Source organism: Barbus barbus (genome assembly GCF_936440315.1).
Source record: "Barbus barbus genome assembly, chromosome: 24".
Taxonomy (NCBI): domain Eukaryota; kingdom Metazoa; phylum Chordata; class Actinopteri; order Cypriniformes; family Cyprinidae; genus Barbus; species Barbus barbus.
In genome coordinates this window covers 19,802,699-19,829,781 of record NC_136752.1, presented here as the reverse complement: position 1 = coordinate 19,829,781, position 27,083 = coordinate 19,802,699, and the positions used below count along the sequence as shown (strand labels likewise).

At 37.0% G+C, this 27,083-nt stretch overlaps 2 protein-coding genes across 3 annotated transcripts in view; one reads left to right on the top strand and one right to left on the bottom strand.

Moving 5' to 3' along the window:
• Positions 1–20,428, bottom strand: part of LOC306843609 (sestrin-1-like) — a 47,498-nt gene extending 27,070 nt beyond the window's left edge. Inside the window, exons 1-2 of one of the 2 annotated variants that reach the window (XM_079375161.1) lie at positions 20,356–20,428; positions 19,500–19,817 (exon numbers count right to left, since the gene is read on the bottom strand). In XM_079375161.1, coding sequence (XP_079231287.1) covers positions 19,500–19,775 — 276 coding nt within the window. In that variant the 5' untranslated portion in view covers positions 19,776–19,817; positions 20,356–20,428. Of the gene's footprint in view, positions 1–14,067; positions 14,287–19,499; positions 19,818–20,355 lie in introns of those variants that run through there. The other variant, XM_079375163.1, reaches the window with a different exon arrangement.
• A 761-nt stretch (positions 20,429–21,189) lies between these two features.
• On the top strand, positions 21,190–24,725 carry LOC306843870 (centrosomal protein cep57l1-like). The gene is made up of 11 exons (XM_079375568.1): positions 21,190–21,326; positions 21,765–21,945; positions 22,031–22,207; positions 22,319–22,440; positions 22,599–22,715; positions 22,843–22,920; positions 23,075–23,167; positions 23,297–23,368; positions 23,621–23,850; positions 23,940–24,084; positions 24,210–24,725. Exons 1-11 carry the CDS (start codon positions 21,306–21,308, stop codon positions 24,456–24,458), a joined length of 1,485 nt encoding a protein of 494 aa, XP_079231694.1. The 5' UTR covers positions 21,190–21,305; the 3' UTR covers positions 24,459–24,725.
• The last annotated feature ends 2,358 nt before the right edge of the window (positions 24,726–27,083 follow it).

The following is a 27,083-nucleotide window of genomic DNA, read 5'->3' as shown; positions in this document are numbered from 1 at the left end:
GTGACGAAAAGTGACTGTCAGCAAAGTGTCATAACTCAGGAACCTGGGAAGACGTCTATGCCTTTCTCACTGCCACAAAACCACAATAGAACTGAATAGTTCATTATATCCTTGACTGACCATGTCTCCCAAAGCAGAAAATGAAAGACTAATGTGGAATGGAAAGTTTTTGTTTAAAGAGCTGTGATGTAACAAAGGGCGTGAGAATATGTGTGTATGTGAGTGTGTTGGGGAACAGGAAGCTCTGCTGTTTAGGGGGCACAGGGTATGGGATGATCTCTTCCCTTTATCCTGCTGGACCTCTCTCTCACACTAACTCTTTCCCTCGCATGCAAACATATTCACACACAGCTCTCAGCCTGTATCTTTGCTACCTCAGCATTTGTGTGTTTTGACAGGAAAGACCAGAGCCAGCTACCCTCAGTAACAATGATCCCTCTGTCACTGCCTATCTGTATGTACAGAGGTGGCTGATGTGCTGCTGTACATTGATAAAACGCAAAACTATGTTTAAAGTGATACTCATACATTTACACTACAATTCAAAAGTTTCTGGTCAATAAGATGTTTTTTTTTTGCTCACCAAGACTGCACTTATTTGATCATAAATAATGAATAGTATAATATTGTGAAATATTATTGCAATTAAAAAAAACTGTTATAAACTGTAATATTTTAATATATTGTAGAATGTAATTTATTTCTGTGGTGACAAAGCTTAATTTTCAGCAGCCATTACACCAACTGCCAGTGTTCATTCATTCTAATATGCTGATCTGATGCTCAAGAAACATTTCTAAATGTTGTGAAAAGTTTTTTTGGATTCTTTGATGAATAGAAAGTTCAAAAGAACAGCATTTACTTGAAATCCAAATCTTTTGTGAAGTTATAAATGTCTTAACTGTGATTTTTGATCAATTGAATATATTCTAGCTGAATAAAAGTATTAATTTTAAGTATATATGCAGAATTCTGAGTTAAACATAAAATTGATCATGTGGTGTGACTGTCCAGGATGTTTTTTTTTTTCTTGTCTTCTGAAAAAGTCAAGGTAAAATTAAAGTAATAGTCCACCCAAAAATGACAATTTTGGCATCATTTATTCACCCTCTTGTCGTTCCAAACCTATATAAGTTTCTTTCTAATGTTGAACACAAAAGAAGGTATTTTGAAGAAATTTGAAGGGCCAAACAGTTTTTGGTCCCCATTGACTTCCATTGTATAGAAAGAAATACTTTCAATGGGGACCATCAACTGTTTGATTACCAGCATTCTTCAAAATATCATCTTTTATGTTCAACATAAGAAAAAAACTCATACAGGTTTGGAACAACATGAGCGTGAGTAAATGATGACAAAATTTTTGGGTGAACTATCTCTTATTCATTTTATTAAGATTTTATTAACATCATATTTAGATACAAAACCTAAATGAGTAATTTCTGGACCATCTGTATACATTGAGAAGAATAGACACCATCTCTGACAGATGTCAAAAGTGACTTATTTACCAAGATAATGACTTTTGTTGTCATACTGTGACAACAAATACAGTAACTTACTTTGCCATCTGCTTTAGATTCACTGTTATGTATCAATTTGTGTGCCACAAGGATGATATCAGTTAGGCCACAGATGGTTTAACGGCATGACACGTGTTGTTTGGTAAGTGGTATATCTAATGCAGCATTAGATACTAGGGATACTACCTTTAAAAGTGAGTGCACGTGAGCTTATGTGTGGTTTTAACAGTGTGTGTGTGCACGCGCATATTTTGTTCTATCTGTTATCTCCTATGTTACATTTGACTCAAATTTCCCTAAATATGGTGGGTGTCCGTGTGAATACATAAGGGTGCAGGGAAATTTCCCCCCAAGGTAAAGACAACCTCTGATTCGCAGCATGACATCCTGTGAGAGCCATCACACTTTTCTGCACTTCCTGTTCAGGGTTACACATTTCTTGCTTGTTTCTTCAGGAGGCAGTTACATTAAGCCCACTGACTGTTAACATCTCTCATCTCTGTTAACAGCTTAACAGCTGTTAATACCTTTATCTCACCTAAAACATAAAACTATAGACACCCACAGTGACGTGATATTTGCTAGATATTTGATTTATGCTGAGCAGTGGCGTACTGTGGGGTTTCAGTCAGGGCCTTCAGTAAGCAACTGTAAATTACATGTACACATCTTACACAGCTCTGTTACAGCTAACGCAGCCGTATGCATAATGCACATGATGCTGCACACAGGCTCTCAACAACAATGACGGCTGATCAACAGTTTCAACAGTAGGCTAGATTGGGGTGGGTTAAATGAGAGTTAATTTCCCTACATGGTCAGTAAAAGTAATCCGCCAATACACGGGTCACTACATTCACGTCACTCTAAAATGACGACGCACCCAAAGCAGTAAAACTGTACAAATGCTGGACATCCACACACCGCACCACAGTATTATCAACGCACCACGTATACCTCCATTACAATGTGCATGATACAATACTCATCAAATTATAAAGCACTCACCTGTCACTTGTTAATGAAGTCCATGGGTCTGTCATTCCATGTCCCTTTGCACGTATTAAAAAGTAAACACGGCCAACAAAATCACTTGTGCTCGGTGCTAGCTGTTAGCCACTCATAGCACTCATAGTTGCAATTTTTGAAACCTTTGCTGGCCTTTGTTAGCGAATTCGGTTTGGGTGTAGGTCTTCCTTTCTCAGTTTTTCTCTTTTGTCTGCAAAAGAGCGCCTTGAAAAAGTGTTTTTTAGTAGATCGGCAACAAGATCTGGTGTAGGCGCCGATGACTGCATCTGTCATTTTCTTTTCATTGAATTTCACTTTCGTTCCTTGAAAATCCCTGATTAAAGGGGCGGTCTAACGCTGGGGGTAGCACTGGCCATGTAGCTAGACCTAGTGGGAGGGCTGTCACTGAACGTCAAAATTTGATTGGCTGATGATTCTGTCACTAATGCTCGTAACAAATCAGATGTGATGTCTTTCAACAAAAGGGTAGCACTATCTATCCTCAGACTTTTTTTTATGTAGGATATTCCAGTTCAACCTCAACTAAACTGATTATAGGCAATATTGTGGACATTACACAAATGAAAATGATACCTAAATAATCAATAAAAACAAATCATTTTTCACATAATTTTATTTTTTATAGGGCCAGCAGAGAAGGCCCTGCTTCCCCTGACGGCCCACCACTGATGCGGAGCCATAAGAAAAACTCAAAATAAGTAGATGAACACAATTAATTTGTTCTAAGGATGAAAAAACATACAAGTGTATAGGAAAATGTTCAAAACACAAATCAAACCAACCCAGAAACTACTGAAAAAGTTACGAACAGCTTATTCATGCATCATGCATCTTAGACCAAAGAACAAACGATCCAGACACCCCTAACACTCTCAGACGCTTAAGCCCAATTTATACTTCTGCATCGGACCTATGCCGTAGCCTCTACGCCGTAAGCTGTGTGTCGGTTTTCATTTATACTTCTGCGTCGTCGTCCGTGTCGATGTGCAGTACACATGCGGACCGCTAGTCTGCAGTGTCCACGGGCATGTTGCTTGTAAACCCGCAGTTCCACGGCAAAAGCCGAAGAAGAAGCAGCTCGTCGGAGAAGCATAGCCGTGATGGCGGAAAATAAATATCAAATCATTAAATCATATTTAAAACTACAAAATGAGACAACAACAGAACAGGAGAAGATGGAATTCTTTGATGGCATCTCCACAAGGACGTGTACCACGGCAGATCGACATTGTTTGTCGAGGACAACTACTGATGTATAATGCTATGTACTATAATAAATGATAAGACACTTGTTCTTTGCTTTGTTTTATTTTAAATAAGAAGGTGTAACATTAAACTATATTACAGTGCTCATAAACGCACACAAAACTCAAGTACATACAGAGGGAAGGGTTCTAGCAGACCAATCACAGCGCTTGCGGTCCACGTAGAATTGATGTGCTGTTAGATGTTTGGAGAGGTGCACGTAAGGTATGACGTACAGTAGGTTACGGCATAGGCCTGTGTGTCTCTGCATAGGCTATGGCGTAGGTCCGACGCAGAAGTATAAATTGGGCTTTAAGTACACAAACTTCCTGTTTTATAAAAAAAAAAAAACAGAACATGCTGTTCTACCTAAAAAAAGAATCCCTGAACCACAGCACCTCTTCTACACCAGTGGAGCAAAACCTACACACGTAACACCTATCCACACCCACACAAGCAAACAGTATGTCCAAAAACTTAAATCACTGCATGTATGTGTGAGAGGTCATAGGTCAAACTTCAAAATTCACAATGTTACTAACTAACAAAGAAATGTTTTAATACAGTGTGAATATTTGTTTTATCAAAAGTATTAGTCAGTTCATAATTAGCTCATTGTCTTCATAGATCAGTTCATTTGTCTGTAAAGCTTATTGTATTAAAATTATTGTCATTTAATACAGCATGGGTATCTTGTATACGTCTGAAGTATTACCTCATCAGGGTTTCTGCAGGATTTTTAAGCTCAAAGTTAAGACTTTTTAAGACCTTTTTTAAGACCTGCACAAATAAAATTAATACCATATGAGTGGGGTAGGGCAATGTCAATAGTACCATATTAAACTGTAAAATGACTGTAAAAAGTTAATTTACAATTCAGATACAAGTTTTCACAAAAAAAAGTTTGGTTAAATGATAAACTTCACATTTCAGCCTTTAAACCATTTTTAAGAAAATGGATAAGTCAAAAAGTATTCATATTGATTTTAATAATTATTATCAATAACTTATTATATTAATTAAATAACATGAATTGGGGTGTGTGAAATTGGCAAAAAATGATATCTTGATATTTTCTGGGATTTTATCGATAATGATAATTAGACAATATTTTGCTGAGTGTGTTATTGTGCTGGTATCTTAAAGATTACCATGGACAGCTGACTCCTGAATTTTTTTGATATTCTTCATATTCTGTGTGGTCAGTTCACAGCAGTGATAGAAATGAGTCTTTTCCAACAAGTTTTATGGACATTTTTACCTTTAAGCCATTTTCTCTAAAAGTGTGCATCATCTGTTGAGTCAAATTCTTGTATTTGGGCTATTACCAAGCAAATGAAATAAGTATCAAGAAAATGTATCTTTGCAATGCATCTGAAGTGGCATTTAGATGCATTTACACACTGTTTAATGCAGCTCAGAGGGACATAGAATGCTAACCTGCAGTTACAAATGCGTAAATGATGTTTTGATATTTGAAACCTAAAACCTTGAAAACTGATGTTTGAAATTATTTTTAAAAATGAAGGTACTTTAAATGTGAAATTAAAACGGCCAGCAGGTGGCAGTAAGTCAGCGTTAATTAGGGAGTCGTTGCGATCGAACCGAATCATTTAATAATAATAGGACAATATTTGGCCGAGATACAACTATATGAAAATCTGGAATCTGAGGGTGCAAAAAAAAAATCGAAATATTGAGAAAATCGCCTTTAAAGTTGTCCAAATGAAGTTCTTAGCAAAGCATATTACTAATCAAAGTTTTAATATATTTAAGGTAGGAAATTTACAAAATGTCTTCACGGAACATGATCTTTACTTAATATCCTAATGATTTTTGGCATAAAATAATTGATAATTTTGACCCATACAATGTTTTTTTGGTTCAGGGTCACATATGTGTGTGTGTATTAAATGCATAAACCATGTTTTATAGATTATAAAATGTCTGTCATCTCTAAAGATAGTCCTTATCAATGTTCATAGTTAACATGGTCATGGTTTATTATTTTTTTGGATCGATTAGGATCGATTCAAGGATCTATTAATTTGATGAAAAAACACAGTTAAGATATTTATACCGTTAAAAAAATATTTCTATTCCAAATAAATTATTTTCTGCCTTTTATATTCATCAAAGAATCTCCAAAAATAATAAGCAGTTGTGTTTAAAATATATTAAAATGACACAAATTCATATTAAATTGTAATAACATTTCACAATATTACTACTGTGGTTCTAATCAAATAAATGCAGCCTTGGGGAGCATAAAAGTTGTAGTATAGGTAGTGTATTTTTGATGTCACCACTAAAAATAGATCAAACATGAAGAAAAATAACAAAAATGTAAGAACCCAAAAAACAACTGTGATCCAAACATGTCTAAACAGGTCTACTTTCAGGTAGGCCTAAAAAACAGTACAGAGCTGAGTTTAAGGGGGGAAGGGAAGCGAGCGCTCACATAAACATTCACACATCAACACACAGAGGCTTGTATTCAGCCATGAGGCTCAGGGCCTTTTAGACCTAATGAGGTCTAATCACAGTCTTAGGCATTTCTCAAAACAGTATTCCTTCACTTGCTCTCTCGAGTTGCTCAACTAGAGCTGTTTGTCTCCACAGCTACTTAACAGATTGACTTAAGTATGAGAATGAGCACTGAGTCGCTACACAAACATGTGAGGAGATAACACGCATAGAACACATACTGACATGGGAAGGGGAATGTGAGGAACTTGTTGTGTGTGTCAACAGTAATGTCTGCTAACATTAGAAGCTATAGGTGCAAAAGAGTAAATGTACTGTATGTCAAGTTCCCAAAACATAATTTTATGCAGCAGCAGAATCATGTAGTTATAGAAATTTGTGCACTGTATTTAACTATTGGGAGGTATTTTATGACAAAAAGTTTATGACACTGTCCGTCCTGTCCTTTAGTTACCCTTTTAAAAGCTAGATGGTGGGGCTATTGTGTTGCAACAGGCATTTGAGATCAGATTCATGCTCACACACACTTCCACTACCTCATTCACAATGTGAGCCCCCTCTCCCTGTTCTCTCTATTGTATCATACAACACACGCAGACCAACTCCCCTCAGCTCAACTCTTTCAGCTTCATCTTGAGATGGTAAACAAGCCAAGATAGGGGTAGATCATTGGGGGTGGGGGGAGAAAGTGCCACTGATTCATTTCATAACTCAAGGGTAACTAACACCTGTCCTTGACCCTGATCTGAACTTTACTACTACTTGCCTTACACACCAGGGAATGTTCATATGAGTCTTGCAACAAGATGATATTGTTTGCACTCTTTTAATGCAGTGTAGGGCCATTCACGCTGAATGCAATTTTACATTACACTGCGCTGCTTTTCTGTTGTTTTTTTTAAGTAAATGTGTTATACAGACATTTTAAGACTGTTGCACACATGTGATATCCTATGAAATTAAATGAATTTGTGCCAAATAAATGCTTTTTTTATTGTAAAATAAAAACCCAACCTAATTTGTTGGCGCCGATAGCCTCGTGGTTAGTGCGTTAACTTATAGTGCAACTGCACTCACAGTGACCCGAGTTTGATTCCTCCCTTGAGGTCCTTTGCTGATCCCGCTCCCCTCTCTCCACCCAATACTTTTCTGTCATCTCTCCACTGTCCTCTCAAAATAAAAAAAGACATAAAAAGCCCATAAATATAACAAATATAAAAAACTAATTCATACAGTATATTTAAATGAGCTACTTTTTGTTAGTAGCTTGTGTAAAAACATTTCAATTACAGTTTAACTTCTTATAATTATGAGTAACTTGGTAAGTTTCAAAGCAGCTTCCCAAATACTGCTAGCCACTAAATGTCTTCAGTGAAATGTGTGCTGACAGGTGGCAGGTGAATCTAGACTGTCATATTGCATGTCCAAACAACTAGCAGCTGAACACACAAAGACAAACAAACAGTACAAAATGTGCCCTCACAAGCCACAGACTCTCGCTCAGCTTGAAATGTGTAAAAGTGTTCCTCTTTTGGGTTTTGCTACCGTTATTTGCTTATAAAACTCTATTTAGCTTTGTCACATAATTTGTTGTCCCGTGATCAGACTGGCCTCTTTATTTGTTCCTATTAGCACATAATGACTAAGATTAGGCCTATCAGTTAGATAACAGCAATTCCAAACACTCGGCTATGGTCTGCGATAAATGTGGCATATCAGCTTGAGCCTTCTGCTTGGTTCTACTCCCCTGCTAACATGCTAATAGACAATGATACCAATTAAATATACCTTCTTGCAGCATAATAATTTAACAAACATATAGGGATGCACGATATATTGGTATAATATTAGACAATATTACAGCTCATTTTCTCTACATTTATCAAGATATAATGCTAACTTAATCTTAAATCAATAATTTTTCATTTAGACATTTATTGAGTATTGGTCAAAACATAAAAATAATTTTTTGTCTTATCAGCCTGAATTGTAATATCATACATCCCTCCAAATACCACTCAGCGCAATTATGTATTTGAGTGAACTGGATGGACATCATACTTGGATTGTTTTGAACATGTGTTTGTCTAATAACACTCTTTGGAATCCTTGTTTGTTATGTTTATCAGTCAAAAATATGGCAGCCATGCAAAGTAGCAGACCTGTTTCTCATTTGCACCAATCTAGAAAATGTCACAAAGAGGGTCATACATAGTGCAAGGCAGGCATGTGTCACAACCACAGCAATAGATCAAGCCTTAAAAAAAAACACAATTTTCAAAAAAGACATGCGTACTGCCCACTGTTACAGACACCTACAAGTATGCTCGTCTTGATACTTTCACAATGAAGGGTCCTGTGCCTTCCACTGCAGATAGTTTCCTGTTGTTAATGCATTAAAATCAGCACATTTTCTACAGTCAACATCTCTGTTTACTAGAATGGTCAACTGGCTTTTATTAAATTGAATGCATTAGCTAATCAGGTTAGGTAAATTGACATCTAATGGGAAGAAAACAAGACTGACACTGAAATAGAACTTCTCTCAAGAAGTCTGACTCCGTCATGATGAAATACCTCAATCAAAAGTAGATGTTCCATGAAGGCATGTTTTGTTAGTATGGTGTTTTTTTGTTTTTTTTGGCAGATGGGAGCTACTTGGGATATGATTCCAGGAATGCCTAAACAGGGGCAATAAAGGGAGTAGCTAAGGATGCAGGAGAATCAGCGGTTTAATGTGGGTCAACTCCTTTTGTCTCCCAGGCATCACCAGGCAAAACAAACAGTTCTCCATTTTCCTAGAAATTCTGGGACAAATCCTACCATATGGTCCACACCCCTTTTTCGTCTTCTACATGCTTCTGTCTCACTCTCTCTTTTTTTCAGTTAGCAATGTTCTTTTTTACACAGGACACAAACACATTCTAGGATTCTGGAGATGTGTATCCTCTCAGCCAATCAAGGTGCGCTCATGCTGTGCATCTTAACCAATGACAGAGCAGTAGGGGTGGAGCCAGCATCTATGAGCGACAGTGCTACTTGTTTATCACTGTACCCCTTCTCTTTATTTTATCATCTCCCTTTCTCTTTTTTATTCTCCCCCCTTTCCCTCTCTATTGATTTATTATACTAATAAAGCAGAGGTCAGGATCTGGTATAAACGGACTCCCATATTGGAAGGTATTCAGAACCCCACCGCCCCCACTTACACACACTGATGACAGTTATTAAGTAAGTTGGTCGGAGGGTGGGGCTAGCCCATAACTCCAACTGAAAGCACTATCTGTACTGAACAGAAGCAATAACACCTGGCCATTAGCTTTACTGGTGGAGTCAAAACACACACATACGCACTCAGAGTTAATTCAATCCAGCTATAAAGTCAGTCATTATCACAAAATAAACTCAGGCAGAGAGAACATGAAGTGATACGAGAGACATTAAATTGCCACAGCTATGTAAGAGATGACAGCCAGGGACAACAGTCAGTTTTTCATTTTAGCAGTCATTATATAAATATATTTGACCAGAGAACGCTGCATTTGAATACTTGATCACAATTACGTATTTAGCAGCCAAATTGAAAAAAGAAAGTTAGAAATAATAAAAAAACTTTTTTATAGAAATCCATTGGCCTAAATTTGAATTTACACTGTAATAATTTTATAATGTTTTTTATTATATGTATTATATACCAAGACTGTGATTTTTTTAAAATCAAAAACACAGTAAAAACAGTAATAGCATGAAATATTACAATTAAAATAACTGTATTTTATTTTAAGAAATCTTTTGTAACGTTTGATCAATTTAATGCATCCTTGCTAAATAAAAAGGTTAATTTCTTACAAAAACAAAAAACAAATACGTACTGACACCAAAAAATTGAACAGCAGTGTATGAATTGAATTGCCCCTTGTGGGATTAATAAAGTTGTTAACTTAACTATGATATATTAGTACATATCCATAAACCAGAAAACAACACAAGCAGGCTTTGATGTTTTTTTTTTAATAGTTAACATCAATTTTAAACCTACAAATATTTGTAAACCAAATGGTTTTATTTCAAATAAAGGGGGAAAATAATTAGTGTTTAATTCATATTTAGTTTTACAATAGTTTTGACATGCCACATTTTAAACCACGTTACAAAGCTTGTGTATCTGTTGTAAGGTCATTCTAGGCATCAAGATCATTCTAGTTCAAGCTCTAAAACAAGAACATTATAACATGTGCATCTAAAACGGTCCCACACACATGATCCAATGAGTTCACATAAGGTTATGGTCAAGTTATGAAGTCTATGATCGTCAGAAGCAAGCTAATAGTCTTGGCTGCATATCATACTGCAACATATTCAGCTAGGGCCATTGCATAACACAATCCATAGCTGACAAACTGATCAGTCAAGCCATTTGCTAACACATTTGGCTCCTAGCAGGCTCTTGTGTCTTTACACTGATTTATATAAGGAGCTAGTTTATGTTTTCTCAAATAACTGGAAAAAAATGTGTGGAAAAACGATTCCTTTTTTTAAATAAAAATAACATTGCAATATCTTTTAGCAACAGCTACTAACTAAAAACAATCCACATAAGGCCCACTGTGTGGCTTTGGGTTTGATATTAACCTTTAGTTGTTAAATAAATACTGTATAAAAAAATAATGTCACATGAATATCTTAAGACTGTCAGACAGCTGACCACACTGCCCATGTCCAGACAGAGAAGACGGCGGCAGGTGACACTGCTGTGGAAACCTCAACTAAAAATACAAGCATATCCAGACATACCAATAATAATCCCAGGACTGCTGTCTTCAAAGGGGTTTTGTCTGCCTGAAAAACACAAAACAATACACGCACACACACAGACACACTAACAAGCAAACCAGATTGCCGTTCGTGAGAGAGACGAATATTGCGCGATTGTTTTGTTATACTCTTCCCTAAATGTGTGCAACGTGTTATCGAATGACTCAGCACCAGCTCTGGCACACGTGTTGCTAAATCAGGTTTAGAGGTGGGTCACTGATTCAAACCTGTCCTAAGAGCCATCCGCTTGGCAGAGCAATCAAGCGATACCTCGGCAAGCACAACATTCAAAATGTCATATCAGTTTTTTTGTATGCTTGAACTGGTGCAGGCCTGTCAGTTGTTTACTTCTGTGGCAACTGTGTGGTTTACTTCAGATAGGTTACTGTGAAGATAATGAAATACAGATGAGAAATCAGTTCCTGGAGGGCCAGTGTCCTGCAGAGTTTAGCTCCAACCCTAATTAAACACACCTGAATCACTAATCAAGGTCTTCTAGGCAGGTGTTTAGGAGCTGGACAGTGCCCCTCCAGGTGCAGTGTTTGACATGTGATCTATACCAACCCTGTTAAAAAAAAACAACATATGCTGGTTAGTTTTGAAGCATGGCTGCTGGTTTGAGCTGGTTTAAGCTGGTCCTTAGCTGGTCATGAGCTGGTTATGTGCTGGTCATGTGCTGGTTTAAGCTGGTCAAGTGCTGGTCCTGAGCAGGAACTAGTTGCTTAGGACCACCACATGACCAGCTTAAACCAGCTCAAATCAGCAGCCATGTATTATTTTTAATTTATACCACAGAAGGTTAATTTAGTTACAACAGATATAACAGAAAGATTGGTATATTACATTTTTAAGTACAAGATTTGTACCAAAGTACCAGCACTATGTGTTTGATCAGAGGCGGAAAATGCCAAGGGTCTAGAGGGAGACATAAACATGGCTAACATTCAGGTTACGAAATTGATAGCCCTGTTTTCTGTTCTTCCTTTCACTCCTCACTCTCCCTATCTCTCTCTAGATGTGACTCATCTCTCACTCCTTTTATTCAACTTCTAAACATTCCACCTCTCAAAGTTTACTTATGAATGAGTTTGTCTTTTCATCTTTGTTGACTTCATTTTTCAACTTCTCACTGCCTTCAACTTTCAGATCACATCACAGTGATCTGTTGCTTGCAGACATGCCAAACTGTTCGGGCTCCAATTGATGTACACTTTGTACCTGCAAAAGGCTAAGAGTGATAACCATCAAGAAAGCTTTCCAAAGCTTCCATCAGAAGACCTGCTGAGATGCTTAAACAGTGAGGCCTGCATCAAATCACAACAAAGAAGATGCTACTTGCAAGGATGAATGGAGTGGAGATTCATACCAATCCAAATGTACAATGTAAACACTGAAATGTAATCTCAGCATTCCTCAAGAGGCATGCTCTTTCTCCAACGTTGGCCAAGGATAGTGCGTCATGCTTCTGTCAAACTTTAGAACATAGTGTTACTGCAAAATGTGACTTCACAATGGCTGCAGCAAATCGTTTCTGCCAACCCAGTGGAAAATGATGCACATATATAGGGGGGCTTTATTACAATGAAGAGGGTTTTCCATCCTACACCTGCCATTGTCTTTTTCTGTAGTTTTCCAATGAAAATAAAATTACACAGGAAACAGAAATTGCTTCCATAAAGCTCAAATACTGGGATCAAAGCAGATGCTACTTTAGAATAACAAAAAGTGATGCTATGGAAAGAATGCACATGGATTGAGTCTAAAACTACAAATATTAAAACTGACCATTAACCTTTATTGCATAACACTAAGTATCCTGCACAGCCACCAGACCATCCAATCTCCGAACAGATTTCTTCTTCTACTTCGCCTAACAACTCAGTCTATTTCTGTTCTCTATTTCACATCCCTTGAATTTCCGGGGGGGGTTTTTTGACCTATGACATTCTTATGCTCTATAACAACACACACACAAAAAATAATACCACTTCCTCTTCGAGTCTGGTTACACATGGGTTCTGTGGCACGTGTGGCTGTGGCTCACGTTGCATCTTATTATTTGCAAAAATACAGCATATAAAATCAACTTATCCCCCCTTCTGGTGCCCCGGATGTGGCCATAATCGAAGCTGGAAACTTCTCAAGGTAGTTTGTTTCATCTGACACAAGTGATGATGTATCAAAATGTCAGTCTCCAACTTCAAGGTTACACCAAAATGGATTTATGTCTTTATGAAGAATGAAAGCAGATGTTTTTTTCAATAAACTGAATCAGTTACTCTCATAGAACCACAAAGAACACTTTAAATGTGACAAATTAAATGAGAAGCATCAAGATGTCAAAGGTGCTTACATCTATAAAAACTAAATTACAGCTGCCTGGGTTTAACATGCACTTCACAGAACATAGGAAATGCTTCATTTGTGGTTTTATGGATGGATGGCTATCATGGTAAAGTACTTCTCACAACAATAAAAAAAGTGTCCAGAACCTGTCCATGATGTGTTTGATGAAAAAATTAAACATTGGTTTTCTCTTCCAAACACATGAACAGTTGCGAAAGCTCTCATTAAGCCCTTTATAGAGCATAAACAAAGACTATAGAATACCCCAAAAAGTCAAAAAGTCTTAAAGAGACTTTGGTATAAACACACAAACACAAATATCTATGAGCTCCATATTTAACATTTACAGTACAAACAAATCTAAACTAAGCATTTCAATCTTTATACTTATGACACACTGACATACATGTTCACGTATTTAGCCCAAGAGGATAAAGTTTGGCTGGAGAGCACAGACCCTTCTGATAGATGTTGTAACTAAATCATCCAGCAATTCGAAATTAGCTGTGTAATCGAAATAAATAGCATCTGCAAGCATAATATTACATTATAAATCAGTAGATGTTTTACCAACGTCTGGAGAGCTCTTAAAAGTATTAATTGGTTGATATTTTTTACTCGCCTTTGACATCACAGTTCAGTATAGTTGTTGAGGTGTAAAGATCATGCCGATCAACATTGTTGTGATGTAATTTTCCTGCATGTAATGGGTCTGCCAACTGAGCAACTGCTATTTGGATAAAATGGTATGGCAGACATTTGTTTAGCAATCTAATCCTATTTGTTTTCTTGACATAAGGACTAAAGAAATAAAACAGTTCTGCAAGCATTTAGGTCAGGCGGTGGAAATTTCCGCTGTTTCAAGCTTAAGGCAGTCAAGTTAGCAAGTGGTTTTATTATAAGGTAATGGCACCCTCTGGTGTTCGTAATTTTACACTTTGGGAAAAACTTGGTTTTGTGGTAACTCACCAAATCACCACAGTATTGTCACAGTGTCCAGTTGTCAAACACAGCTTTCATATAACACTGACGTGATTTCAATGCCATTTCGAGTAAAACATCAACACTGCTGCACACATATGACATAATATAAAAAAACAGGTCTCCTCCCTCACCACTGGGACTTGATCTGCTATGTCGATTCCAAAACTAACTATAATATGTAAAAGTTTGAGATTTTATAGATCCTGTATAGATCCACGTGCACAGCTTCACGTGCATTCATTCATATTAATCAACAACAGATGGGCTGTAATCTGATCCTTGTACACAGCACAACATCCAACACTCTGAAAAATTGTGCCCGCTTGCTTTCTTACTAGAACGTCTTCAACTTTCACATTCGTAATTCTGCCAACAGCAGATTCTGTATTTCATCTGCACCGCTTTCCTCATCCGACTTATTTCATGAGGTGTTTGTGCAGATCAACAGAAGTGGCATTAACAGCACTCTCATAAAAGCATTAACAACGCTCATAACACTCCCAGACAGAACCAGCAGGGGAGAAAATGTCACATACGCACACCATCTTAGAAGCCAAAGTGCTAACTGTGTGGTGTTATGTTGTGCACTGAGTATTTGTGGGAGTGTATGTCTTTCATTCCTTTTTCCATCCAAAGACTTGTTTTTTTGGCCATTTTTAACATCCAAATAGGCATCATTCCTCTAGGGCAGTACCGTTCCTCGATTCCTAGAGTTGAGAGAGGTTTCTAAGGATTTCCCCCTCCCCTCAGCATAGTTACCACAAACAAGTCCCCCTCCCCAATCGTGGGGTTGTTGTGCTACAGAACTCCATGCTGTCATGTTAGCCCCCTTCCTTAAATAGGGGAAAAACACAGTCTGCAGATTGTTTTCCACTCAGTTGAAGTATAAATAAAGTGTCCTTTATTTATCCTTTTCTTTTCTCCTCACTTAACCCTCTATTGCTGCCACAATGCTGCCTTAGGTTGACAAACCTATTTTCATCAGTCTGCAATCACATTTTCATCTTCAGTGCATACAAAATGGCAATAAAATGGTTAATAATGAAGAGAAGACTCATAATAAAAGGCTATTTTGTTCACACTACATCCTGATGACTATGTTTTGGCTTTTTAGGCATAGTATACTGTTAAGGGGAAATAATTGCCATGTGAAAAGCTATTTTCATAAAAGAAACCTTAAAAAAATATATGAATCTTGAGCACCAAATCACCATATTAAAATGATTTTTGAAGGATCATGTGACACTGAAGACTGGAGTAGTGGCTCCTGAAAATGTTGCTTTGCCATCACAGGAAAAACTACATGTACAAATAGAAAAAAAAAAAAAATTATTTTAAATGTTAATATCTGACAATATTGCCTTATTACTGTATTTTTGATCAAATAAGATCAAGACTTCCTCACACCAAACTTGAACTTGTTAAAATTATTTTATTAATGAGGCCTATTTTATGCAAGAAAACTGAATGAAATATTTTAGAAAATCACCACCACTAAGACTGCAGACATGTAGACTTAACATTACTAGATCTCAGCTCACTAAACCGGTGCCAAGTACCATGGTGGCACCCAGCTTCCATACACATAACAAACTCACACACACACACACACACACACACACACATATGCGTGCGTGCATACACACATCCAATTCACATGACCCTCACAAGGCCCACAGCTAATTTAAGACCCAAGGGAAGGAATCATTTTTAAACAAATACACTTGGGTGGGCAACAAATACACTCCTCAACTGCTTTCTGTAACGTGTTACTGTCTCTATAAAGGTAAAAGTAACATTAATTCTAGGAAGCCTGGCGTCTCAAAGGCTCATATTTAATGGGGTAAAACTAGGGATGCACGATATTGGAATTCTGCCGATTTTCGATATGCCGATATTTTTCAACTCATTTTGGCCGATATCGATGCCGATATATTTCCTTTTGTTTGGAAACAACACCAAGTCTCTCCTGTGCAGAAATTATAAGCAAAATATTATTAATTTTGGTTAGTTTTTAACAAGAACTTATTTATTAGAATTAAATAAAAAATAATAAAGGTTTTTTAACAGTACATTGAAGCTTTGAAAATAAATATAAATCAACTATATCAAATCGCTGCATTTTTTCCCCCAGAAAGATGCAGTGTTAACCCTAATATTTTATTTTAAGATTTAACATTTGTAGATGGTCTAAAACAAGAGTTGTAAAAATTCTGAAAATCTTTTAGAGCTCATGATTTGTTTAAAAAATAAAACGTTACACATTAATGAATAAATCAGTATATATAAAATTATTTAATTTACAAGTGTCATGTTTGTCATTTTTTTTTTTCATGTAAGCTATAGCTTCTGACCATTAAATTAAAACATACTTATTTTATTACATCAATTACTGCTTTATTTAATCAGAAACACAGTCTAAATGTTATTTGTGTAGGCTATTTTACTTTTAATTTAATTAGAAGTAGGCCAACAGCGCCCCTACTATTAAAACTCCTTACCGAACGGGCATTAGGACCTGGGGGAGGCTGTCACTGCTGCCCCTGCTTGTGCTATAACTGTTTACTCTATCCCACAGCGAACGCGTCATTCTGTACATGCCTTCACACATTAAATGCAGCGATCCAAAACAGTCAATCTATTCATCATTCAGACAAAACTTTGCTTCAAGAATGAGCCACATTGCTGACGTGATCTAATCGCTAGCACACCCTGAGCACATGCGAGTTAACCCTTTCCCCTTATCGGCAAGACATATCGGCATAATTTTGCATGTCAGGCCGATGCCGATATTTACATTTAAAGTCATTATCGGCCGATTTCGATATCAGTCCGATAATATCGTGCATCCCTAGGTAAAACACCTTTGCTTGCACCGAAAATGCCCTTATAATAATCAAAGTAAGTAATATGGGAACATAAATATCAATGTTATTCATCAAATCATCTTTGTGCACATTATTTGCAAAGTTAATTACTCGTGAATTTTTAATTCACAGACAACTAGCGCCACCTGCAAATTAGAAATATGACACTATGTGCCATAACAAACAAAAACACAGGTCATTGGAAATATGTGCATCTTACATAATTTCTAAAACTCCTTTCAGACCAGTGGACTGACACTGACCTAGATCTGTCTCTCTATCCACAGCTTCTCAGGGCTTATCACTGCAGAAACATGCATTAGTGCACACATACATAAACACACTCACAATGAACAATACCCATTCAGGTGCAACTCATTCAGGTGTGATGCACAACCAGAGGACACATACTTTAAATGTGATATCAAGCAAGTGGGCAGCACCAACCACAATTACAAAACAATGCTGTACTAGCCTATCAGTAATCATTTTTTTCTTGGATTACTGCTTTCTGAGGTCACATCCTGAGTGTGTCTACGCCTGCCAGCATCTGTGTGGTGCTCACTGGATCAAAGGTCAATTAAATTTTTTTCTCTACTGCTGTTGCCTCATTTGTCATGGCCCCTTGAATCCCATAATTCCGGATATCAGAGCAGACGGCTTACCACTGATACAGTAAGCAGAATGGTTTAAAAGATCAACAGAAAACAAGGGAGGAACATCCTGTCATCTAACAACACATCTATTTTGTATAAATATAAGAATAGGTAAAGATTATGCAAATAAATAAATAAAGAAAGAAAGATATATATTTATAACTTTTTTTAAATGCGTTTTTCTGGATTTTTTTTGTTGTTATTCTGTCTCTCACTGTTCAAATAAACTACCATTAAAATTATAGTCTGATCATTTCTTCGTCAGTGGGCAAACGTGCAAAATCCGCAGGGGATAAAATAATTTTTTCCCCCACTGTGTATACACATATATATATAAGACACAAAACACGTTCGCACATAGTTATATATATATATATATATATATATGTTTTTAGTAATGTGACATTTTGGGTTAATTAATCACACATCTGTGTTAATTACCAAAGTTGCTGATCCAAAAATAACACTAACAAAGCAATCTGAAACAAGTACATGTTAATATTCTGACATCTAAACCTCCGCCTCTGACTCTCTAATGGAAAACCTTTGGGAAAATAATATTTTCAACACTTTAGGATCACAGAAAAGTAATGGGCAATCACAGTCAATGTACAGACATGGGTCAAATGCATTTAGATGTTCTGGTAAACCTTTAAACAGTATCTGTGACTAATAGATCTAAGGAGATCCCCTGATCCTCTCTGACTCCTCCAGTGAACTGTGTGACACAACAAGCCTGAAATACTGTAATAAATGACCCAGTCCCCGAGCTTCCTCAACCTGGGCAGAGCTATTTTAAGATGTGGCGTACATGCAATCCCGCATGTACTGCTACACTTCACCTCAATATTAAATATATCAGATAAATATATTAAATATAAAATAAGTGGCCCTTCAATGGTTCCCACAGTTTCTGACCATGAATCATGAGTTTTCCATGATTTTCCAGTTGTATGAGATGAATGGATCAGGATTTTAAAACAAAAAAGCATTTTATAGAATATCCCACTAAGAACAAGTAACTATCCAGGTAAAAATACTTCAATTTGAGCATAAATAGAAAAAATATATTGACTATTTAAGCCTGGAAATCACACTTTACAAAATTCCTAATATTTCCTAATAGTTTTTCCATGACCATGGGAACTCTGTGTTTAAAAAGAATCACTGATATGTATTTTGAAGCAAGACTGAACTGAAGCTAAATAATTATTATTAAATAACATGAAAAAAACTGTATGAAATATTCAATAACTTTTCTAGTTAACTTAAACATTTTGAAGTTTTTGTGCAGAATTCATGCATGTAAAGAAATGACTCAATTTCCACCAATTGGCTATACGTTTATACAGCTGGGTACAAATGCATAGGGCTTGGTCTGCATAAATGTAGTACAATTACTCACCGACATATTATATGCAAGGGTGTTTTCTTTTTCTTTCTTTTTTTCTAAAAGACCCATAAATCATGTACAGAAATTTTTGATCATACAATCAACATCTTTACTATTAATAAATAATTCAATTAATAATTATTAAAGTACCGACCTGAACCTTCTGGAGCAAACACATGCATTTCTTCCTGATATCTTCATAAGGACACCTTTTGGAGAGCATCAGGACATGAGCCAGGAGAACGTTGAGATCACTGGACAGACTCTCATCCATGGCTGGGGGAGAGGAGGACTGCGTGTCCGGTATTGGCCCCATGGTCTCTATTCTCTTTATCACCTCCTGGTGAATGAGCTCCATGGCTGCATGTCTGGACCTCGAGTCTCGACTGCCCAGAGCATCCCATCTTCCCGCAGCATCTCTCACATACATCACTGTAACAGTCTACTATTCTTCAGCTATACACCTGAATGACTGAGCCATGCATAAGACAAAAATATGTGCCAATTATTAATATAGCAAAAACGATCCTAAACCCTCTCTGCTTCAAGCTGGCAAAGGAATTCTGCAAATCCCTCCAAAAATGTTCCATATTATCCTGCTAGTATAAACAGACTTGCAAGTGCATGTCTTAGCAGGCATTCTACGAATGATGTGTATTTATAATTGTGCTGAATGATTTATTAAACAAAAGTTATTAAGGATTTTGTTTCCGGTTGTTTAAACAGTAGAACTGACACATTTTCAAATTTCTAGGGAAATAATTCTTTATAGTTTTTGCAATAAAAGCTGGTTATTTAACCAGAGAAACGCTGAGTATGATATTATACTGTAACGTTAGGCATATTCTAAAAAACCGTTGAATGACGTTCAATCAAGTTCTGTTGTTAGGCAAAAAGCATATCCCTCAAAGGTTACACAATTAATAAAAGTCACAGGTATGGTCAGTAATTATTAAGCGCGTTCTATTTTAAAAGGAAATGTGCAAAATATGTCAGATAAAAATACTTACTAAATTCACATTCTCTCTAGTCGTCCCCGCTGCCGTTGAATGAGACCTTCCTGCGCTCTGGCTCTTCAGTCACAGCGGCTTGAGTTAACAATTGATTGACAGCTAGCGCGGTCCAATAGTGCTCTACAAAAAAAACGTATAGGCGGAGATATGGTCACGGCGCACCAATCAACGATTAGAAAGGCGTTCCTGTCAGGCCGCGCCTCCCAATGCAAATTAAAAGGGAATTGTAGTTCAGACGCTCGGTAATATCAACGTTCTCTTGGCGGCACAAATACAACGCAGAACTACAAATACCAATAGCCACAAAAAACATCGGTAACTGCAGGGGCCCCGCCACCACTTGTTTATCTCAAAACCTTTATGATTAATGCAAAGCTTTCACCAGATATTCAGCTATATTATTAAAAGAAAATATGTTAGCTAATCTCTAAAAATAGAATAGCTTTTACTATGCCACCTCTTACTGTTTTACAAATATGAGCAATGCACTCTTCTTTGTTTCAACGTTCCTCTGTATTATTATGTGAAGGCATCCTCAATAAAAATAGAACTGGGTGACAGGTAGAATATGTTTGTTGTCAACATGACTAATTCAGAAATAACTGGAAAGATAAGTTTAAATTTGTGGTTTTATAATTTTTTTATTTATTTAATTACCTAGATCTATCTATCTATCTATCTATCTATCTATCTATCTATCTATCTATCTATCTATCTATCTATCTATCTATCTATCTATCTATCTATCTATCTATCTATCTATCCTATTTGAAGCTGTGGTCATTGTGTGCATGCTGAACTATTGAGGGCGGTAAAAGAAGAGGGAAGTTTGAAACTGGGCGGCGCTGTCGGCTACAGCTGTTAACAGGACACTTTCGGCTGTGCCTCGATGAATAGGCTGCATCATTTAACGTTAGTCTTATGTGTAACGAAGATATTGATTTATAATGGATCACTTCAGAGAACAGGTATTTAGCTTTATGCTAAATATTTTTTATTGCGGTTGTTATTATTCTTAGCGATGTTTACATTGCTGTATCACAGTCGTTAGCCTTATTAGCTTATTCACATTGTGTAACGTTACGTTACTGAGCAGCCTAGAGAACAAGTTTTGGGTAAATGTTTATTTAGCCTGGAAAGCAGCCGTCTAGGTTTCGACACACAACCATTTAATTAATTATCTAGGAAATATAGCTTGACTTTAAAACTTTACAATATCTTTGTATACAACAATGTGGCTAACTTGCTTTTTCGTTTGTGAGTTTTGCTGTTTTCTAACTGTATTGTATTCTTTAACAGCCATTTTGACTCGGTATATATAACTATTATTATCGTTCACTCATTCAAAGGGTTGATTTTCGCCATAAAAATGAATAATTTGTTCATTTTTGACTTCTGAATTACAGAGTCTAAATCTGGACTCTCCATCTAAACAGAGTTATGTTGGCAGTTATTACCAACCTCCAGAGGAGCTGTCAAGACCTCTGTACATGAACACAGCCACATATCCACAAGAAAGAAAGAGCTCAGGTGTTCAGGACATCAGCCCACAACTTTATCAAACAGTACCTGATGCTGGAAGCAGAGGTGAATTGAGTTATTAGATGCCGAAGACCATATTATGTAACCAAACATATAAAACCAAATGTAAATATTTCCTGTGTTTGAACAGCAGTGATAGCAGCCCTGAAAACACTACAGGAGAAGATGCGGCGCTTGGAGCTGGAGAGAGTTCAGGCAGAGAGGAACGTCCAGCATTTCTCTAAGACTGTTCGACATAAGGCAGATGCTTCTGCACAGAGAGAACCGGATCACAGCACACAAGATAATCACAATACACAGAGGAAAGGTAAAAGTGTTCCACAACAGGTTTTGGTCTGTTTTAATAATAATTGGAAAGTCCAGTACTGTATTACATTAGTGTCTACAAAGTTGTCTCTGTTTCTCTTCTTCCTTTTAGAGCTGGTTTCCAAGCTTCATTCCGCGGAAACACACTGCTCTCTGCTGGAAAAACAGCTTGACTACATGAGGAAAATGGTGGAGTGTGCAGAGAGAGAGAGAATCACTCACACAGACAGACAGGTGAGCAAACAGACAAAAGCAAAAGAGCTTGTGCACTATATTCCAAGAGCTTAAATATTTAGTATACAGCTTGTGTACAAACTCAAGAGCTTTTGAGCTTTCAAATCCTCTCTTAATCTCTCTTGTTTCTCTTTTTCTCTGTTTTGATTGGTTTTTAGGACTCTGTGTGTAGGGAAAGCACACATACAGACCTACAAATGCAGACGCAGCTCACCAAATTGGAAAGACTGGAAAAGGAGTATCTAAAACTTACCAGTACACAGTCTATAGCTGAGGTACAAACATATGATATGCACTTGGGCTAACCACCTGGGCTATATGCACTCCGGTAATGGGAGGGAAAAAAATCCACATGGACACAGTTTTCTTTTTTCAATCTATTGTGGTGTCTTTCATCTACAGAGGAAGATTGAACTCTTAGAACAGAAACTTTTGGAAGAGCAACATGAACGCAAACTTGTGCAGGAGAAAGCAGAGGAGGTAAAACCAAAAAAGAGGCAAAATTGCAAACATATCCTCAAAAAATAATTTATAAATCACGTCAACATTCCCCATAGAGAAAAATAGCTTTTATTAAAAAGCCATTTTTAAAATTCATGCATTCATGCCATCTCTTTGCCTTTCTTGGCATCAGTTGCAGCGAGAGTTTGAAAACAATCTCCTCTCCCTTTCTGCTGTGACTCAACCTAAAGGCAAGAAAAAGAAGAAAGAAAAGGCCTCTTGCAAGGTAAAAAACAAAGATCTGCAGTAATGTATAGTGAGCACAAGGTGGCAGTATATTTACAGAAAAGAATACTACAGATGTATTCTGCAGTGAGTTGTGTTAATAATATTTTCTTCTTCCATATAATGTCAGAAGCCCTCCTCAGTGAAGGTGGAGGCACCTCCCACTCCAAAGGCTAAACGCCTCCCATTTGTGGCTGGAACAGTCAGTATGACCTCACCCCGACACATAATTTCAATATTCTTCACATTTATACATTTTTATTATTACACAAAAGTAACAGTAAAGTTAAAGAAAAAATATTTTTTTTCAAATATTTATTTATATTGATTCTATTCATTAAAGAATCCTGAAAAAGAAACACAATTTCCAAAAAAGTATTAAGCAGCAACTGTGTTCAGTATTTATGATAATAATAAATGTTACCTTGAGCAGTTTTCTCTCTCTCTCTCTCAGTCGACCAGTCCCAGTCACTCAGTCAATGCCAATGTTCAGAGTGTTTTGCACCTGATGAAGCACAGAAACCCACGACTGTGTGAGAGAGTCAGTGCACTGCAGAAGTCAGTTTCTGAGAACCAGCAGGCCCAGCACAGACCTCCGTCCTCCCCCAGCAAAGCAACTTCCACACTGGGCAGCCTTTCTGATCTTCTGCTCGCCCTTCAGGATGAACTGGGACAGATGAGCTTGTGAGTTACACTATCTTGACCATCAAGACTAGTTTTTGTAATGCATTGACAGGGACAGTAGAATACAATGTAAACATTGTGTGTGACAGTGAACACCAGGAGCTGGTCAAGCAGATAGATGAGACCTCTAAACAAGAGCTTCGTGACGATCTGGAGCGAGAGTTGGACTGTTTGGTCAAGAGAATGGAGGAGAAAGTAGCTCAAATCTCCAAACTGCGCAAGCATCAGCAAACGGTAAGTTCGTACTTTGGTACAGCTGAAGTTACACATTGCACTTTCAACAGTTTTTGTAATAGTACATAAATAAAAATGTCCTATAGAAAACACTGATGCATATCAAACTATTTTTGCTCCTGTAGGTTCAGAAACTCTCCCAGCCATCCTGTAGCCCCAAGCAAAAGCAGCAGAAGCATCATAGGGCTGCCAGTGTAGAGGGCAAAACCAGGGCACAGGGTGGGGTACAACCTCTGCCACCATCCCCTGTCAAAGCCTCTGCCAACACGGGACAGAAACAGAGCAGGAGCAGTCAAGAGTCCCTTAGGCTCATCAGAGAGACACAGAAACTGTACTCTAGCCTCTGCAGACAGGACATTGCATGGGAGACATAGTTACATTGTCCTGACACACATCCAGGGCAACACTGATTCATCTGATTTTACTCAAAAACCTATGTAATTCTGAATGACTTTCATGAGTTTTTTAATTAGTTTTTATTTCTGTTAATATTTTTTGTTTGAATAAGTTGTAAATAAAATATCTACATATTTATAGTTCAGACCAACTTGGCTCCTTATTTATCTGTAGTCTAAACTTTGATCACTTTTTACCATCCAATCGATAAATTTAAGTCCTGTCATACATTTTACACAATCACTAAAAAATGAAAAACGGCCTGTTGGTAAGACGTTTTATTTCACCTACTCCAAGTGTAAGAAAGTAACACCAGGAAAGGTAGTGATGGTGATGAAAAACATGAGGGGGAAAAAACAAGTGTTCTTTCAGCATCAGCTTTTGTGTGGTTACTTTCTTATGGGATTTACAATCAGCTGACACATTGTTTCCTACAGTTTCCACAACGAAATGATTTCATTGTTCGACATCTGATCTTGTTTCAACCACAAATGATGACGGTTACCAGGTTTACACCTTGAAAAACCACAAATGTGAAAAAATATAAAAGAGGAGAGAAAATGACAAAAATGAACAAAAGCTATTCGAGATGTAACCAGGCAGAAAAGATGGACTGTTTTGTTCATACAGTCTTACTGGATTATGCTCTGACACTGTACAGATTAAATCAGTATTGCATAAACTCATTTGAATACAGGAAGCACTGGCAAATACACAATGTTCAGTAATATCATTGATGCTTGGTGCTCACAATCCTTGATTATGGCATCGGCATGTTAAGTTTTGACTTGTTGTTACAGTGTAAAATGTCCTTTTAATACTGCATTTATCTTAAATGATTCATGACCTTTATGGTCTTCTTTTCAGTAGTGTGGTATGAGGGAAAACATTGAATCCCAACACATGCACATCCTGTCCAGAGAAGAAATCTAGGCTTTTGATGCAAAGTAAGCAAGAATACAGCTGACCCCTCAGGGTGAGTGCATATCCTGTTAGTTAAACATTACAGTGTGTGTGTGTTTTAAGGACTCTTTTCTAGGACACAGTGACATTGAAATAGGTTAAATATAGTCCAGGGATTAAAAGACATTTAATGAGAATTATCACTGGATTTATGTAAATTTCTGTTATTTCAAGGCTCTTTATTCTCAATAATAAGAGTTTCTCCACCTCTATATCTAGACTAGAGTATACAGGTGCATCTCAAAAAATTAGAATATCATGAAAAACTTCATTTTTTCTTGTAACTTATTTCAAAAAGTGAAACTTTCATATATTTTAGATTCATTACATGTAAAGTAAAACATTTCAAAAGTTTTTTTGTTTTAATTTTGATGATTAGAGCTTACAGCTCATGAAAGTCAAAAATCAGTCTCTCAAAATATTAGAATATTTACATTTGAGTTTCAATAAATGACCATCCCTACAGTATAAATTCTGGGTATCTCTTGTTCTTTCAAACCACAAATGGAGAAGACTGCTGACTTGGAAATGATCCAGAAGACGAACATTGACACACTCCACAAAGAGGGTAAGTCACAGAGGGTCATTATTGAAAGGTGTGGCTGTTTACAGAGTGCTGTATCAAAGCATATTAAATGCAAAGTTGACTGGAAGGAAGAATTTTGGTAGGAAAAGGTGCACAAGCAACAGGGATGACTGCAAGCTTGCCTGCGTCCCAATGTGCACACTATCCATCCTAAATTCTGTGTGATATTAGTAATTTTCAATACTATTTAGGGCAGATAGGGTGGATAGTATGCACATTGGGACGCAGGGCTTGAGAATACTGTCAAGCAAAGCCGATTCAAACACTTGGGAGAGCTTCACAAGGAATGAACTGAAGCTGGAGTCAGTGCATGAAGAGCTCAGATATCTTCAGGAAAAGGGCTACCAAGCCACTTCTGAAACAGAAACATCATCAGAAGCATCTTACCTGGGCTAAAGAGAAAAAGAACTGGACTATTGCTCAGTGGTCCAAAGTCCTCTTTTCAGATAAAAGTACATTTTGCATTTCATTTGGAAATCAAGGTCTGGAGGAAGACTGGAGAGGCACAGAATCCAAGCTGCTTGAAGTCCAGTGTGAAGTTTTCGAAGTCAGTGATGATTTGGGGTGCTGTGACGTCCATTAGGGTGTTGGTCCATTGTGTTTTATCAAATCTCAATAGTGCCTCAGCAGTGCCACAGGCTGATCGCTTCCATGCCACACCTCACTGATGCTGGAGTTTGTGCTAAAGGAGCCCCAACCAAGTATTGAGTGCATAAATGAACAAAGAACTTGAACTTTCTGTTTTGCGAATCCTTTTTTTGCTTGATCTTAGGAAATATTCTAATATTTTGAGATACTGGATTTTTGACTTTCATGAGCTGTGAGCTCTAATAATCAAAATTAAAACAAAAAAAAAAAAACTGTTGAAATGTTTTACTTTACATGAAATTAATCTAGAATATATGAAAGTTTCACTTTTTGAAATAACTTACAAGAAAACGAACTTTTTCACCATATTCTAATTTTTTGAGATGCACCTGTATACAGAGAGAGTGTTGATATTGTGTGTGTAAAAAAACGAAATACAATTATATAATATATAATTATATCACCT

Coding starts and splice junctions, on each gene's coding strand:
- LOC306843870 (XM_079375568.1), top strand. CDS start 21,306: ATGGATCACTTCAGAGAACAG. Junction 23,168..23,296: donor AAGAAAAGGCCTCTTGCAAG/GTAAAAAACAAA, acceptor ATATAATGTCAG/AAGCCCTCCTCAGTGAAGGT. Junction 23,851..23,939: donor GAACTGGGACAGATGAGCTT/GTGAGTTACACT, acceptor TGTGTGTGACAG/TGAACACCAGGAGCTGGTCA.